The sequence below is a fragment of the Zonotrichia albicollis genome, chromosome 6, assembly GCF_047830755.1.
Source record: "Zonotrichia albicollis isolate bZonAlb1 chromosome 6, bZonAlb1.hap1, whole genome shotgun sequence".
NCBI lineage: Eukaryota > Metazoa > Chordata > Aves > Passeriformes > Passerellidae > Zonotrichia > Zonotrichia albicollis.
The window spans coordinates 29,864,485-29,879,427 of record NC_133824.1 but is presented as its reverse complement, the minus strand read 5'-3'; the positions used below and the strand labels follow the sequence as shown (position 1 = coordinate 29,879,427).

The 14,943-nt window shown below is 39.9% G+C and overlaps 1 protein-coding gene across 1 annotated transcript in view; it reads right to left on the bottom strand.

Annotated features, from left to right (window-relative positions):
* LOC102072694 (cytosolic phospholipase A2 epsilon) overlaps positions 1 to 11,097 on the bottom strand; it is a 31,725-nt gene extending 20,628 nt beyond the window's left edge. The window contains exons 1-5 of the mRNA XM_074542179.1: positions 11,071 to 11,097; positions 10,600 to 10,635; positions 4,563 to 4,635; positions 1,417 to 1,553; positions 587 to 718 (exon numbers count right to left, since the gene is read on the bottom strand). Coding sequence (XP_074398280.1) covers positions 587 to 718; positions 1,417 to 1,553; positions 4,563 to 4,635; positions 10,600 to 10,635; positions 11,071 to 11,097 — 405 coding nt within the window. The remainder of the gene's footprint in view (positions 1 to 586; positions 719 to 1,416; positions 1,554 to 4,562; positions 4,636 to 10,599; positions 10,636 to 11,070) is intronic.
* Positions 11,098 to 14,943: the final 3,846 nt, after the last annotated feature.

Here is a 14,943-nt window from a genome sequence, read left to right as displayed (position 1 = left end):
ATAAAAGAAAAGAAAGACTGATTACTTATTTTTCTTCACAGCTTTCAGCATAGCAGTTTCATCTAATTTTTTAAATATGCATTTAAAATAGAACTTAGGAAAATTCCCAGAATGTAAGAAAACCATAGATTTAACTGAAGATATTCAATTTTTAGATATTGAAGAAGCAGTTGCTAAAATGATTTTTTTTTAATCTAAATACTTTATAAACACATCTGCATGCTTAAGAACTGCTATTCTGCTGAAACAGCCATTTGTTCAGATTTTAATTCCCAAAACAAAAGGAATTAGCCTCTTTAATACCATTACAGTCTAAAGGAGCTGAAAATTCAGAATTTACACCAAGAGCCAACAAACATCCCAGAAATATTCAGAATGAAGAGTGGATAACTAGTTATAGGTGGTTCCATCCTGTATTTTCAGCATAAATATTTGTTCTAAACAAAAGCTAGCAAAAAGCACAATTTCTTAGAATTGCAGCAACATACAATTCAAATAGACGTTCCCTAAAACGAAACACTGTAAAAGGATCTGTTGGGATGGAAGGGGAGAATTTCCTTTTGTTCTCACCAATTCCATTGCTCACCTGTGGATTCAGCTGGAACTTCACGCGGACAGTTCGTCCCACAGTGAGCTTATCTATGTCAAAGAGAACTGTGCAGAGTTCATCGTCCCTGGTGACCGTGTCTTCATCACACACCTTCAGCTCCAGCACGTTCTGCACAAAGAGGTTAAGGACATAATGGAGTTACTGCTGCATCTAAGGCAGGAAAATCTCTAGACTAGGTTTTCTTTCCTTGTTCCTTCAGTTTTATGGGAAGGAGAAAAATGAGAAAGGGAAAGAAAAACAAGAGAGACTTGGGCTTATTAGATGTCAGATTACTGATAACTCTTCATACAAAAAAGAAGCAAGTTTGTTTCTTTTCCCCAGGCAGACAAGACATACAGGTCATGCAGAACATTCATGAGTTGGTGATAAATTACTGCATTAAACGTTTCTACATTTAATGCAGTAATTTAAATATTTTATGGCCTTTGGTTCTAAGTGTATAAAACAGTCACAGGTACATAAAAATGGCTTAAAGGATTTTCACAATATCTAGAACTGAGTGGTTTTGCTATTTTTATGCAATCTTTTTCTTGGATTTTGCTTGTTTATGTCAAGATTTGGGATAGGATAGTAAGGCTATATTCTGAAGTACATTTAATTCCTGCTCATTGCAGTATAGTACATGTCTAAGTAACAAATAAGGGGAATAGGACAACACTAAGGAGAATGCAAGCACCAGCTTGGGTTTTTTTCTTTAACATCCTCTGTATTTGGAACTAGCTATGTAAGTATTGGTTAACTGCAGCTCTGTGTAATCTAATGACTAGTGCAGACACCAAATGGTGAAAAGAATTGATGTCAGTTACCTTGACACGGCGATCAATCTTGTAGCAGAAAGCTTCATTCCAAACGGGGTTTTTGCTGTTCCTGATGGTCCTGGTCCGAACCTTCTCCGCTGAGGCAGTGGGCAGCCACAGTGTCACGTAGCAATCTGAAAGGGTGACTGTGCAGGGAGAAGACAAGCACAGTTAGAATGTGAGAAAGAATTTCTGCACAGAGCCCATTTAACCCTAATAAGACAAAGATAGCGCAGCTGGGGCTTTCTTCCTGAAACATACAGGATTAGGTGTAAATAATACAGTGAAGCACTGACAGGAGAACTGACATCCTCACACATTTGTAATGTCCATTTCCACCTTTTCAGTCTTAGTTAGACCTACTCTTTTTTTTTTTTTTAATGTTATTTTGTACTTGAAATTGTGCCCCCCTCCACAGACAGTAGAAGTTGCATTTAGCTTTCTCTTCATGATTATCCAAATGGCTGTGACAGTCAGCACAACTCACAACCTTCCATCTGGGCTACAGAGAGACTTATTTGCTATAATTTCTTCCCCAGATTTTGTACCTTAGCTTAATGAAAGCCTTTGTTAACATGCTAGCTTAACTGAAGAACAGATTTTTTTCATGAAAGGTATTCTTGCAACAAAGCTGAAAAATTTGATTTATCACAAATCAGAATGTGCCTATTCCTTATTCATTCATATATTTGACAAAGTTTTTAGAAGTTGCGTGCTCCTCAGCAGTTCTAGCAGAAAACAAAATCCATTTAATTACCACAATTAAATTACTGTGTGTTCAATTCCTTCCTACTGCTCTGTCTGCAGACTGGAAAGATGTTGCCACCACCCATGTTTGGGAAGGAAGCCATGAGTGCTAATGAAGACATCAGCTTCTCCTATATTCTGAGTCCTCAAATTGGAGGGAGCACTCTAGGGAGTGAGACTTCACAGAAGCGTGATACAAGTACCAGTGGCCTTTCTCTCACACCTGTAATGCAATCTCCCTATTCCACATTAGCAGTGCTCAACCAGTCACCTGGTTCTTACAGCAACCTTGTGAGTCAGAGGAGGCCAAATAATTCAGCTCATAGTCAATCCCTGCATCATGCTCAAAACGTGTAACAGTGTTATTACATTATATTAAGAGCAATTACTTCATGTATTTCCTCTTTATCTTCCCATAACAATCACAGATTTAGGTTTTCCTACGAGCCAAGCCATGCCTTCACTGTGTTGTTAACCATGCTATCACAACCAGCAAAACCTGGATTGTGATTGTGGGAAGGAAAGCATTTCCAGAAAGAGACCTAAGCCACACCTGATCAGAAGACTGTGACTGATCAGATGTTCAGCAGAGGCACAAATGTAAGCAGATGAAAATGCAAATGGTTAATGATTAAATGCCGTAGTTTCCATTTTCAAAGAGGATGAGACACTCTGATTACTTCACAGTAGCACTATAAGGATTACACAAATAAGTACACTCAGAAAACTTGAATTTCTTGGAACTGTTCAAGACCATCATTCCCCTGGATTGAGCTTAGATCAACCTGATCTGGTGGAAAGTATCCCTGCTCATGGCAGGGGGGTTGTTTTAAGGTCCCTTCCAACCCAGACCATTCTATGATGCCATGCTTTGTCCAAGATCCCATAATGCAGTCAATGTCAGGGTCCAAAACATAGTCTAGATTTTCAGGCCTCTACTCAAATTTATTAAAATTATCTTGTTCTGAAACATCAGTAGGGAGGAGTACTTTTAAAGTATTTTTATTTTTCACTAGTTAATTAAATAGGAACATAAGAGTCAATGAGCAAGAAGAAATGTTCACTTCAATAAATAAAGCACAAACACTCATGAGAAAATATACACAAGAGAAATAAATAGTCACAGGGAACACCAAGATTTAACCAGCAAAATTGGAAAGCTACAGTGGAGGAAATAAATGCTAACTCAGAATTGTAACAAGCATAGTACTTTTACCATTAGACACACGTAGGAAAGGGATACTTTCCTACAGTTGAAAATACCAAGGTTTCAAGGAAAACTAAATGAAATGTTTGCCTAATTAACGTCTCAGAAGATGTAAACATTGCCTGAATACCCTTCCCACTGCAGAGAACGAAATGGATAGTAGAGTTTTTTCAATAAATTTTCTGTTAAGAAAGTACTCTTAATGAAGAGCTTACAAATCTCTCTGCCAGATACACTTTAAAAATGTGTTTGGGATGCCCAAGTTCTGAATTTGAGGCATCTCAAGGGGATCAAGATATGATATTCATCTGCTCTTGAGGCCAGAACACCAAGTAAGAAAGCCATATGTTGTGGCAGACATACCAACAGGTTTAGCCAAAAAAGATCCTGATGATTCACTGTGATAAGGAGTGACTGAGCAAGTTGCTCTGAGAAGGGCAGCCACAAGGAAATGAAACGCAAACAGGCAGTACAGGAATACAGAAATGCACACTCCGTTGTTCATGTGGGTTTGTAGATGCAATTTCAGTGGTGGCCTGATCAGATCACGTATTTGGTTGGCGCAAAACACCACTTAGGCATTTTAAAATTTGGGTTTTGATAAATAAAAAGTTGTACATACAACTATAAGCTCATGGAATGTGTGCTTCTATACATAAAAAAAGAACTTTAAGAAACTCCTAACTTTACACATTATAAAGTGTTCTCTCTTTGTCTAACAAACCAAAGAAGAAAGAGAAATAAGCAGTAATACATGTAATACAGGAATATTACATTGTGGAAGATGCTTAAGTAACCCAGAATACCACATATAAGTGCAGCAGAGATTTCTTCCCTGATAGTGATCATTCAAAAATACCATTGTAAAGCACAACTTCTATGTGATCTAACCACATCCCTCCTGCCAGAAACCACCAAATCCAACCTCTGCTAAGTTTTTCCCTCTGCTCTTGACCCATCACACAAGTTAAAGTCGATATCAAAATATAGATTGCAGTAACTAAAATTTTCTTACAAACTATGATGTGCTGCATGAAATTCTGAGCATACCAAAAGAAAATTGGTTTTGGCCATGTTCAGCAAGATTTTAGGAAACAGCAATATATGCTTTTATTCCTACAAAATTTGAGAACAATAACATTGTCCAAATACTTTCTTTGAAAAATTATAAGAACCATCCACCAATATTAGAAATACTCACGCAAGTCTGCCTTCCGGGCATTCTTCACTCTTAGTATTTTTACAGTGAGCAAGTTGAAGGGAGATACTGGTGCCTGCACAAAAATTAAGAAAAGGAAAAAAGGAAAAAAAAGATGACATTATTATTCTAGCCTGTAGTCACAGACTACTGCAACCCTGAAATTTTGAGGATGTAGACAGAACAGTTTTCAAGGTTGAGACAATACAACTCATCAAACCAAGCAGAGCAGTCAAAAATCTGTGCAGATTTTTGGCACAGAACTCTTTTCAGGCCTGAAAGAGAAGTAATATGTTTCAAAATCACTCAAGTTAATGATAGGTGCCAAGAGTTTGGTTTGATAAAGATCACGTCATCCGCTCACGGCTCCCTTATTATCACAACAAACACCCCTAGAGCACACTCGTGGGTGTGCTCCCCTCTCACACACCACTGCCTGCAGTGGAACAGGCTGTCTCTGGGACACCAAATACTGTCACAGGAGCTTGAAAGCAGAACTGTCTACCATGCACCAGCACAAGCTCCGACACCAGCGCAAAGTTCTGCACATAGCCAAAAATAGAAATGCAGCTGACATGATCAGATACTCCTCTTGAAGACTCTGGTGAACCTCTGATCTTCTGCTCTGACCCCCAGCAGAAAGCTACAAAAATCATCCCAGAGTTGATCTTGGGAATTAACTCACAACCCCACTGGATATCAGAAACCTTGAGCTCAGAGATATTAAGTCTATAATAACTCATAACCTCCATGGCTCATACTAATGAATCTTCATATTCCTCAGGCTATAAATTAACCCTTTCCCCATTTCACCTTTGAGATAATGGCTTAACTTCTTACTCTCTCTCACATACTAATATCTCCTCTTTGATATATACCATCTTCCATTTTAAACAAATTTATGTACAGATACCATTTCTCTCAACACTTGCTTAAACTGATATTTAGCATTCCACTTACTGATTCTGTTTTAGAAAAAAACCAGATTTTAATGTGCCCCAAATTTTATCTAATCTTTCTATCTGTACCAGCTAGTGAGAACAAGACACTAATACACTCTGGGGAACAAGATACTGGAAAGCAGTGCCCCAGGAAACGTACATGGGGGTCCTGGGCTGTGGCAAACTGGATGTGAGTCAGCAGGGAGGCCAAGCTTGTCCTGGAGGGCATCAGGCACAGCATGGCCAGCCAGGCAAGGGAGGGGATTGTCCCACTCTGCTCTGCTCTGGGGGGGCCTCACCTCTAGTGCTGGGGGCAGTTTTAGTTTTATGCACATATTGTGGCATATTTAGCCACAATACAAGAAAGACTTAAAACTATTAGAGAGTGTCCAAAGGAGGGCAACAAAAATGGTGAAGGATCTTGAGGAGAGGCTACATGAGGAATGGCTGAGATCACTTGTCCTGTTCAGCCTGGAGGAGACCAAGGGGAGACCTCATTGCAGTCTGCAACTTCCTCATGAGGGGAATATGAGGGGGAGCACTGATCTCTCCTCTGTGGTAACCAGTGACAGAACCCATGGGAATGAGATGAAGTTGGGTCAGGGGAGGTTTAGGTTGCATACTGAGAAAAGGTTCTTCTTCCAGAGGGTTTCTGGGCACTGGAACAGGCTCCCCAGGGAAGGGGTCACAGCACCAGCCTGACAGAGCTCAAGAAGAGTCTGGACAATGCTCTCAGGCACAGGGTGTGATTCTTGGGGATGGTGCTGTGCAGGTCCATCACTCCATGGTCCTTGTGGGTCCCTTTGTTCTCAGAATATTCTGTGATTCTACCTCTACCCATAAGCCCTCTCTCTCTTATTTTCATAGATATATTATAACCTCACAAAGCTAATACAGCATCCTAACACAAACACATGGGCTTTATTGCTTAAGGCAGGCATCAGAAGTGCCTATATTAATCATAAAGCAGGAAAAGCAAAAATTATGCACTGATGTTAGCTAATAACACATACCTTGCTATTTTCTTCATACAAGCTATACATTTTGCCAAATTATGTCTTTTCAGCAGTATCACAGGACTTATCCTGAAGTGCTTCACAATGCTTTGCCAGAGTGTCAAGCAACTGGGACCATAACATGACATTGGACAATAAGGCAATGTAATGAAGGAGGTCCTAGTCCTAACCAACAAAGACCTCAGCACCTCTGAAAAGTCAGCAGAGAACATAAATTGTCTCCAAGAAATAACCTGAATAATCCCCAGAGGATCGTCTTGCACTTCGCTTTGAGTTGACAAGGGGCCTGAAGATGCAGAGCTGAGGGGCAGTTAGAAAGCAGCAGGAGGGTCAGAGCAGTCACTGATATTGTTCTACATTATCTGACCTGTCCAGTCTCTTACACAAGGCAGTTTTACAGAGCACAGTTTGCAAGCCCTGGGATTGTCAGGTGTGGGACATTCCAGTTGTCACAAAGACTGTATCACACCTCTATCTGCTCCATTGTTCCAAACATGCCCACAAAGGATAACTTGGATAGACTTGAAAGAAAAAAAGTTATTGGGGGAAAAAACAAACAAACAAACAAACAAAAAAGGATTACACTCTCCAATCCCAAGCAACCAAAAGATATCAAGCCCAGACTATACAGCTGAAGCGCTACAACTAATTTTCTATATGAATAAAGTAGTAGTGGGTGAAAGGGAAAAGCCCTCCTAGACACAGGGACCAGCAGCCAAGGCTTGTCTGTCCCTGACATCTACTGACATGATTTTTACATTTATGTTTTGTCCCTGCTTTCCCCAACCAATAAATTGTAAGTGGTTTTGACCTCAGAAATGTTATTTCAGAAGATGGGGAACATCTCTCTTATCCAGAAAGGAGGAGACTTGCATTCCTTGATTACAGAAAAATTGACTTGGGCACAAGTTCCCATTCCATGGAAATTCTAATAATTACTGGGCTTAACACCATTTTAAAAGAATGACCTTGGCTCAGCTATTTGAAAACAAGCACCAAGACCTTTACTTTGTGAACCTCAAGTGAATAGTGATATCTCCCTGCAGCCAAGTGCCATGTGGGGATAGGAACTGTGAAAGTTGTTCCCAGCTGTCCATGTTACCTGGCTGTTTATGCAATTTTCTGCTCAGCTATTACAATTCCATTCTGATGTATCTTACTCTGCAAACTTATGGAAATGATCCTCAGTGCTCAACTTTGGGTTGTGGAGTGCCCTCCCATGATAAAGTCCTGGAAGTCCAACCTTACAACTCCTAACTTTAGCATTACCAAGTCTAGCTGTCAGCCACTTACTCAAAGTCACACAGAAAAACTTCTAAACTGGATAATCTCCTAGCAATTGGCAAGGACTTCCACATCCTTGCCTTTTATGTGATGATGACCATATCACAGACTGGGTAAGTTCTGAGGCCAGTTATTACAGTCAGTCATTACACACTCTTCAACTTTCGGCTTCTATATTTATTTCATCTGAGACATGAATCTTACCTCATAAACCGGAAACACAAGCCAGGCATTTTAATGATCACTTTTGAAATGACTTAAATATATGAGGTTGCAAATGCAAGACTTGGTCACACTGTCCTACGTCAGATAAAAATTCAATTAAGTCCTGTGGCACACTTGTGCAATCCTCACATATCTAGTCTGAGGGAAGGCAATAGGAGTGTTCACATAAATGAGTGCTCATCCATATGAATGAATTATATAACTGGTCTCTAAAATTGCTCTATTTTAGTAAAGTTCCAAGCTTAAAAGTCTTTCACAGATTTTTTTTTCTTAAGGAGAAAAGAGTGAAACTCATACAATATTCCCAGGTCATGTTAAGAGATAAGGCAGCTATCAAAGTGAGTATGTATTTGGGGGGAAAGCACTATTCCCTTAATTTTCTCATCACAGAAGAATATAAATCTCATCACTACTTAAAAAGCTATGAAAAGCAACAAAAAAATCACTCACCCTGTCAGAAAAAGCAGCAAGACTTTAAAACACAGATCACTGTCCTACTTCTGACCTGGGTCAGGTATGTGGCACCTTTTAACTTCAAAGAATTTTGGAGCAGGCAAAGGCAGGCAGAATTTCACCTCAGGCAAAGCCAAATGCATAAGAAACACTTTTCCTTATACTGCTATTTTATATGTATTTCACCCATTTTAAAATACCCTGTAGCTGGGTCTTATTGCGTCAGTAGAAGTCCCCATGTTTGTTTCAGGATAAAAACAAATGGAGCAGCACTGAGTCAATGGCTGCTTCTTTCCAAGAGCTATGCAAAACTTCTGTGGCTTCAGACTGCAATTTTCATGCGGGTTTTTTTTTTTCCCTTCCTGTTTGCAGTTCCACAGCTGGATGTGTGTTGGAATGGATCCAAATCTGAGAAACCAGGATTCCCATAGTTCAATGTGTTTTGTTTCCTCAAGACCACACCAGTCCTTATCAGTAATTTATGTGATCTAAAAAGTATTACTCTTTTGACTGTCAGCATGAGGGCACTAACAAATTTTTCTTACGAGCTATTTTACATAATCTTCCTAATGTGTATAGCTGCTCAAATTGAAAACCCACACGTCCTACTAGTTGCTCTGAAACCCACTCTGACAACGAAAACTCATTTCCTTGACTGAGCCACTGAGTAACAAAAAGCAACTCAGGTGTACTAGGCTTATGTACTTACCATAAATACCAACTTCCATGGAAAAAAAAAAAGGAATAAAGTTCGAGTCCTTCCTGAATTTTACCTCTGTGAACCTTGGAGATTCAGGGCAGAAAGAAGGGGCTCTGGGTCCTGCTCTAAATTGCAGGTACTCTATTCATGTCATGTCATCCTAAATACTTTGAAGATAAAAGTAACAATCTAAAGCCATGCAATTGTACAGGTCTTGCACCTAGGGACCTACTAACAATGTAAAAAGCGCTACATATTAAAAAAGAATCAGATTGGTCTTCAAAACACAGGCTAGAACTCAAAATAATAATATTTATGATTCTAGCACACCTCTCAGGGCTGCAAGATTATATACAGAGACCTCCATCATTTTAGAAGACAGTTTTTGAAGAAATTGTGCAAAGTCTTTACCACAGCATTTCACTTAGAACAGGGAAAATATGTGACTCTCAGGCACAACCAGGCTTCAGATACTATCAATAACAGCAAACCTCCACAGGCAAACAGAATTTACCACCATTTAAAGGATTCTCTGTATCACTCTGGTTTCCCTATGTGGATGCAAAGCTGGGAAGTGCCCATATCACTGAAGGAGGGGCAAAAGCCCATCTTGCAGACAGATCTCCAAAGAGTTTCAACTGATACTGGCAGCCCCAAACCCACTGCAAATGCCAGAGGACAGCCTCATCCTGCTGTCAATGCCTTTGCTCCCATTCACTGGCTCATAGGAGCTTATCTGATACATTTTCCTTTATGCTAATACCTCTTAACATAAATGTCTGCTAATTAACAGCCATTTTTAATTTGCCTGTGCAAAGAATTCATCCTCAATTCAGCCTTTACAAAACACCTTTTGCTCCTTTTAAGCCTTCAGAGAAGTTTGGGCACTACTCCCACTCCTACTAGGCTGATAAGATCAAGCGTGTCAGGAGACTGAACTCACCACATTTATTCCACCTTTTTACCTGTGAATGCTGTGCTGCACAGAGAATTGCAAGCTCTAGGACAGACCATCACACTGCAAAGAAAGGCTACAAGGAATACCAGAACACTAGGAAGACCCACATAAAAGCTCTTCTTACAAAGGAATAAACTGTAAGAAAATGGGAATATTTCATCGAAAGAAATCAAAACACACAAGAAGGGAGCAATTAATAATTTGATATAGTTGAAGTACAAACCAGCCCAGATAAAGTGCAACACAAGCATCAGACACCAACAGCAGCCAGACTACTTAAAGCTTATGGAAAACCATGGCAATACTCCATCTACAGAGCTGAAGTTGCAGCTCAGCTTTTCAACGCTCAGTAAACTTTGCAACACAGTTTTCCCCCGAGTCATTGAATTCCTAAAATATTTTCTGGTGATCTACATTCAGCACTGGACAGCATTTAATGAAGGGCCAGCTAATTGCTACCTACCGTTCTCACCGCTGGTGCTGAGGTGCTCGTAAAAGTCTAGGAAAAACAACACAAGGCAAAGTTAAGAAAACTAAACTACATGTTAAATGCTTACTTTAGGCTGACATGTCAAAACATCTCACATTCAAGGATACATTTAGAGCTATGCTTTTAGCTGCATCATTAAGCCCTTTACCGACCACCATCACAACTCTCTTCCAGCTTATTTCCTTTTTTTTACAGGGAAGCAGAAGCACAATAAGCAATGTTTCTAGCCCTAAAATGTGGCTCGAAAAGACAAGTGTGCCATGAGGTTCTGCAAAAGCCTGGACTAGGACAGCCATCCTTGCAACAAGATCTGAGCAACAGCAAACTCAATTTCCCTTGATTGCCCACACAACACAAACCACTCGTTCTCCTCAGTGATCAACTTCGCTGGAACACCAGACAATTTTACCCACTTTACACTTGCTATCACCTTCTTTTGCTTACCTCACTTGTACTTAAATTTGATCCCATTGCAGTCCCAGTTGCATGTAAGTCCAGTGTTAAAGGCAACTGAGTTGGATGGCTGGCAGGAACTCCTCATGCAGGTTAGGGGTGGAGGAATAGGGATTTTATGACGAGGCTCTCCCGCCCCACCCCCTGATTATTTCCAGTCATTAGGCAGTCACCTCCCTGCTTCCTGCAGCCTATTAGAACACCTCAACTGAGTCAGCAGAATGAAGAGCAATTCCTTTTCTACCCACTGCGATGTTCAGGAGGGTGCTGAAGCCCCTTTCTGCCCAGGTATTGCTCTCTTGAAATACTACTGGTAATGAAAACTTTTGCATTTATGCAACAGCTCTAACCCCCAAGCAAAGTGCTTCTGACTAATTATATCACAGCTCTCTGAGTATCTCTACACTGCCACCATTATGCTGTAAGGCAGTAGAGATGTCAGCAGCTTCTTTCCAAACAATAAATTCAAATACCCATAGCAGTCTTCCCATAGCAGCACAGTTCAGGCAGGTAAGTCCTGCAGTTCAGCAGGGTGACTCAATTGTGATGCCACAACTGGATGACTGCAGCACCCCCAAAGCTACTTTGAGCATCTCTGTGCTACATTTAGCAACCTCAACACATGCTGAATGTAATTTGCCCAGATATTTATTGTACATACAGAAAAAAATGTTAATCTATGTTCAGAAATCTTGCAGTTTGATATAAAACAAGAGGGAAGGGAGGAGCTATTAGCAGCCGATGAAATTTGGGAGTGGAAGGGTGAGGCAGGAGAGTGAGTTGTGCTCTCCTGCATGGCCTTGGGGAGCACAGCAGTTCACCCACCCTCAGAGCTTACTTCAAAGGGATCTGTGTGTGCTAGCTCTCACAGCGAGCCCAGCAGATACGCTGTGAGAAACTCCAGGGCACAAAACCCTCCCTGGCTGCTCTGCACCCCGGTGTACAGTGACTCACTGCCTTGTAAAGTGTATCAGGGTAGCCCTAAACTGGCATGCATGTGCAGGCTGGTAGATTTTGGAGCATGCAAGAGCAGACTCTGACTCTGCCAGACTCTTTCTGGCCGCTCTGATTGATGATAGGAGGCAGCAGGTACTCAGTCTTGCATCATGAAACTGAAATGATTATTTTAAACCAATCTTACTTGTATTGGTGTTCAATACAAATTCACTTGATGCAGGCAAAGAAAGCAACCTTGTAAACTGCAGTGGATGCCACCTTAGTGCACTCCCCTGTGCTATGGAGGCTGATATCAAAATAATTCTGCACAGAGGAAGAGGGGAGGTGCTGTCCAAGGAACGTCACTGGAGTAAAATCCTCTTTTTAGATACAAGCAGCTTCCTTCTATGTTGATGTCTGTGTGATAAACATATGTGATGCCTCTTCAGAAGATCTTATTCAAAATATGCAGTGGCACTCTCTGATGGTTTTTGTCTGAAGTATTTAATGGCTAGCTGCTTGCTTCATAGGCACATTTTACACTGTCTTCTCAGAATCAAAGGAAAATGGCTCATAAACGTGAATGTACAGCTTCTGAAATGCTCCTTAAAGGAACAATCAAAAGATATTTCCAATGAACATGTGCATCTCTACCAAGAGATGCAAAGACAAAATACCTCCTGTAACTTCTCTCTTTATATCTGTGCTAAATCCTTAGGAGCAAACTCAGGTGGAGCAGTCACAGCTGAGAATCACTTGCTTGCCCTCTCACACAACTAGTTCTTTCCAGCTTCTGAAAGAATGTTCCCTGGAAATATTCCAGTATTAAAACTTAAAGTAGGAATTAATTTTCATTAAAAACATCTGCAAAATTTCTATCAAAGGAAAGAGGGTAGGATATCCAGCTCACTTTGCCCAAGTTGTCCTGGCAGATATATACACCTATACATATTTATATCATCCCAACTGTTTCACAGCCAAACAGGACTCCCTGACACCACATTCTCTTACCCACACTGTTTTTAAGATCCATACATGAGACAGCACTTCACAATTTATAAAATTATTCCAGAGTCAGTGCATCTTAGCCACTAAATGGTTTCCTGATGTTCAGACTGTTTTCCTCATCTCAAAACAATGTCATTGTTGCCATTCCCAAAACACATTCCTAAATATTTCTCCCTCTCCTGCTCATGACAACCATCAGGTTTTTGGCTGGCATTTTCTCTCTTAACCCCTACCTGTCCACATCACACAAAAAGACTTTGGAATATACTGTGTTTTAAAGAGCTGGCATATTTATGGAAGGCAAGAATAACAGTCTCAACAGGTTCTCATTCATGCAGGGAATACCTGATAGGACTAAGCACTGAATACTCACACCTCCTCTGACAGTAAGTCCTTGTCAGCACTGAGAAAACTTGATGGCTTATTCACTGATGTTTACTACACCACATGCTTAAAATAAAAAATCATGAATTTGCAGTTTGTCCCATTGGACTTTTAGAAGTAGAAATGTGTCCCTAGGATCATAATTTCCAAAATATTACAACTTCCAAGGTCATGCATTATGTTGGGATTTTTGCAGACAATTTCAAAGACAATCATTAAGCGTTCATTAAGCAAATTCATGTCTGAATTTACCCAAAGTCTAAAGAACCATATATTGCCTCTTTTTAGCAATCACATTTCCACATTAATAATTTTAAATTGCCAGAGATCATCATATGCATGCTACTTACACTCTTACTTGGATTTTTGAAGATTAGAGAGACTGTGTAACTGATGGCAGAACACTCAACAGTCTCTTTAAAGCTCTGAACATTAACAAGGAGAGTAAAAAGGAAGATGTAATTTTCCTCTGCCATCATGCACTTTCAAGTGCACATTCACATATTTTGCACCTATGTATTAATTAAGGCAAGGTGGAGAAAATATATCATTCTGATCTAAACTGGCCAGCTGCAAACACTAGTTTTCCCATCATGACATTCAGATAATTGTATATCTGACTGCAATAGGTCACAGGGAGGAATAACAGCTGCTTTCAATACTCCACAATTGCCTTCTGTACCACTTTGTCACCTTCTGATAATCCAGGACTACCAAAATGTATGATTAATGGGGGACTTAATCTTACTGCAAGAGAAGAGTATCCTTGAACCATCCTTGGGATGACAATGGGAGTGGTCATAATTTACACACCCTGAACATAACAAGAAGGGTAAACATCCAAAGCATATGCTAGAGGTGTTAAAAAATTTTAGCCAGATGTCACATTAGAAAAGAATTATTCAATATTAACAAATTAAGCAATTTAACAAATGTAGCGTCATATCTGTAGCTTGGGATTTTCCCTGGGCTTTCACTTTGTTTTCCTTCTTTTTGTATAATGCTTCCACAAGCTACAAAATCTACTAAGACCTCATCCTGCCAGTCAAAGAAGAGCAAGAAGCTCATGTCCAACTCTAGTTACACAAAGGACTTGAACTCAATAATCTCCAAAGACGAGGTGCACCATGGATGACAAGCATCACTTTCCTATCCCAAGGTGTTGGATTTTAGACTCTGAAAAACTTAACTTTGACTTCATAATTTTTGGCCTGAGGTTAATTTTAAGGAACTCTTCGGTATAAAAAACCAAACAGAAACACTAAAACCCAAAACCAAACTAAATATTCCCCCCCATATATATATATATATATATATATGTATATAACATTCACATTAATATGATTATTATGTTGGCATTTTATTTTCATGTTTCTACGTACCACACTTTCAAAATACCTGTTCTTCAAAACTCTACAATATTCTTTTAGTCACTGGAGAGAGAGAGATCATTCTAGGTGGAGGGGTGGGGGAATTACATTTTTGCTTGAGACACTATTCTGATTATGACATTTATGAAGGAGGGTTTGTGCTTTC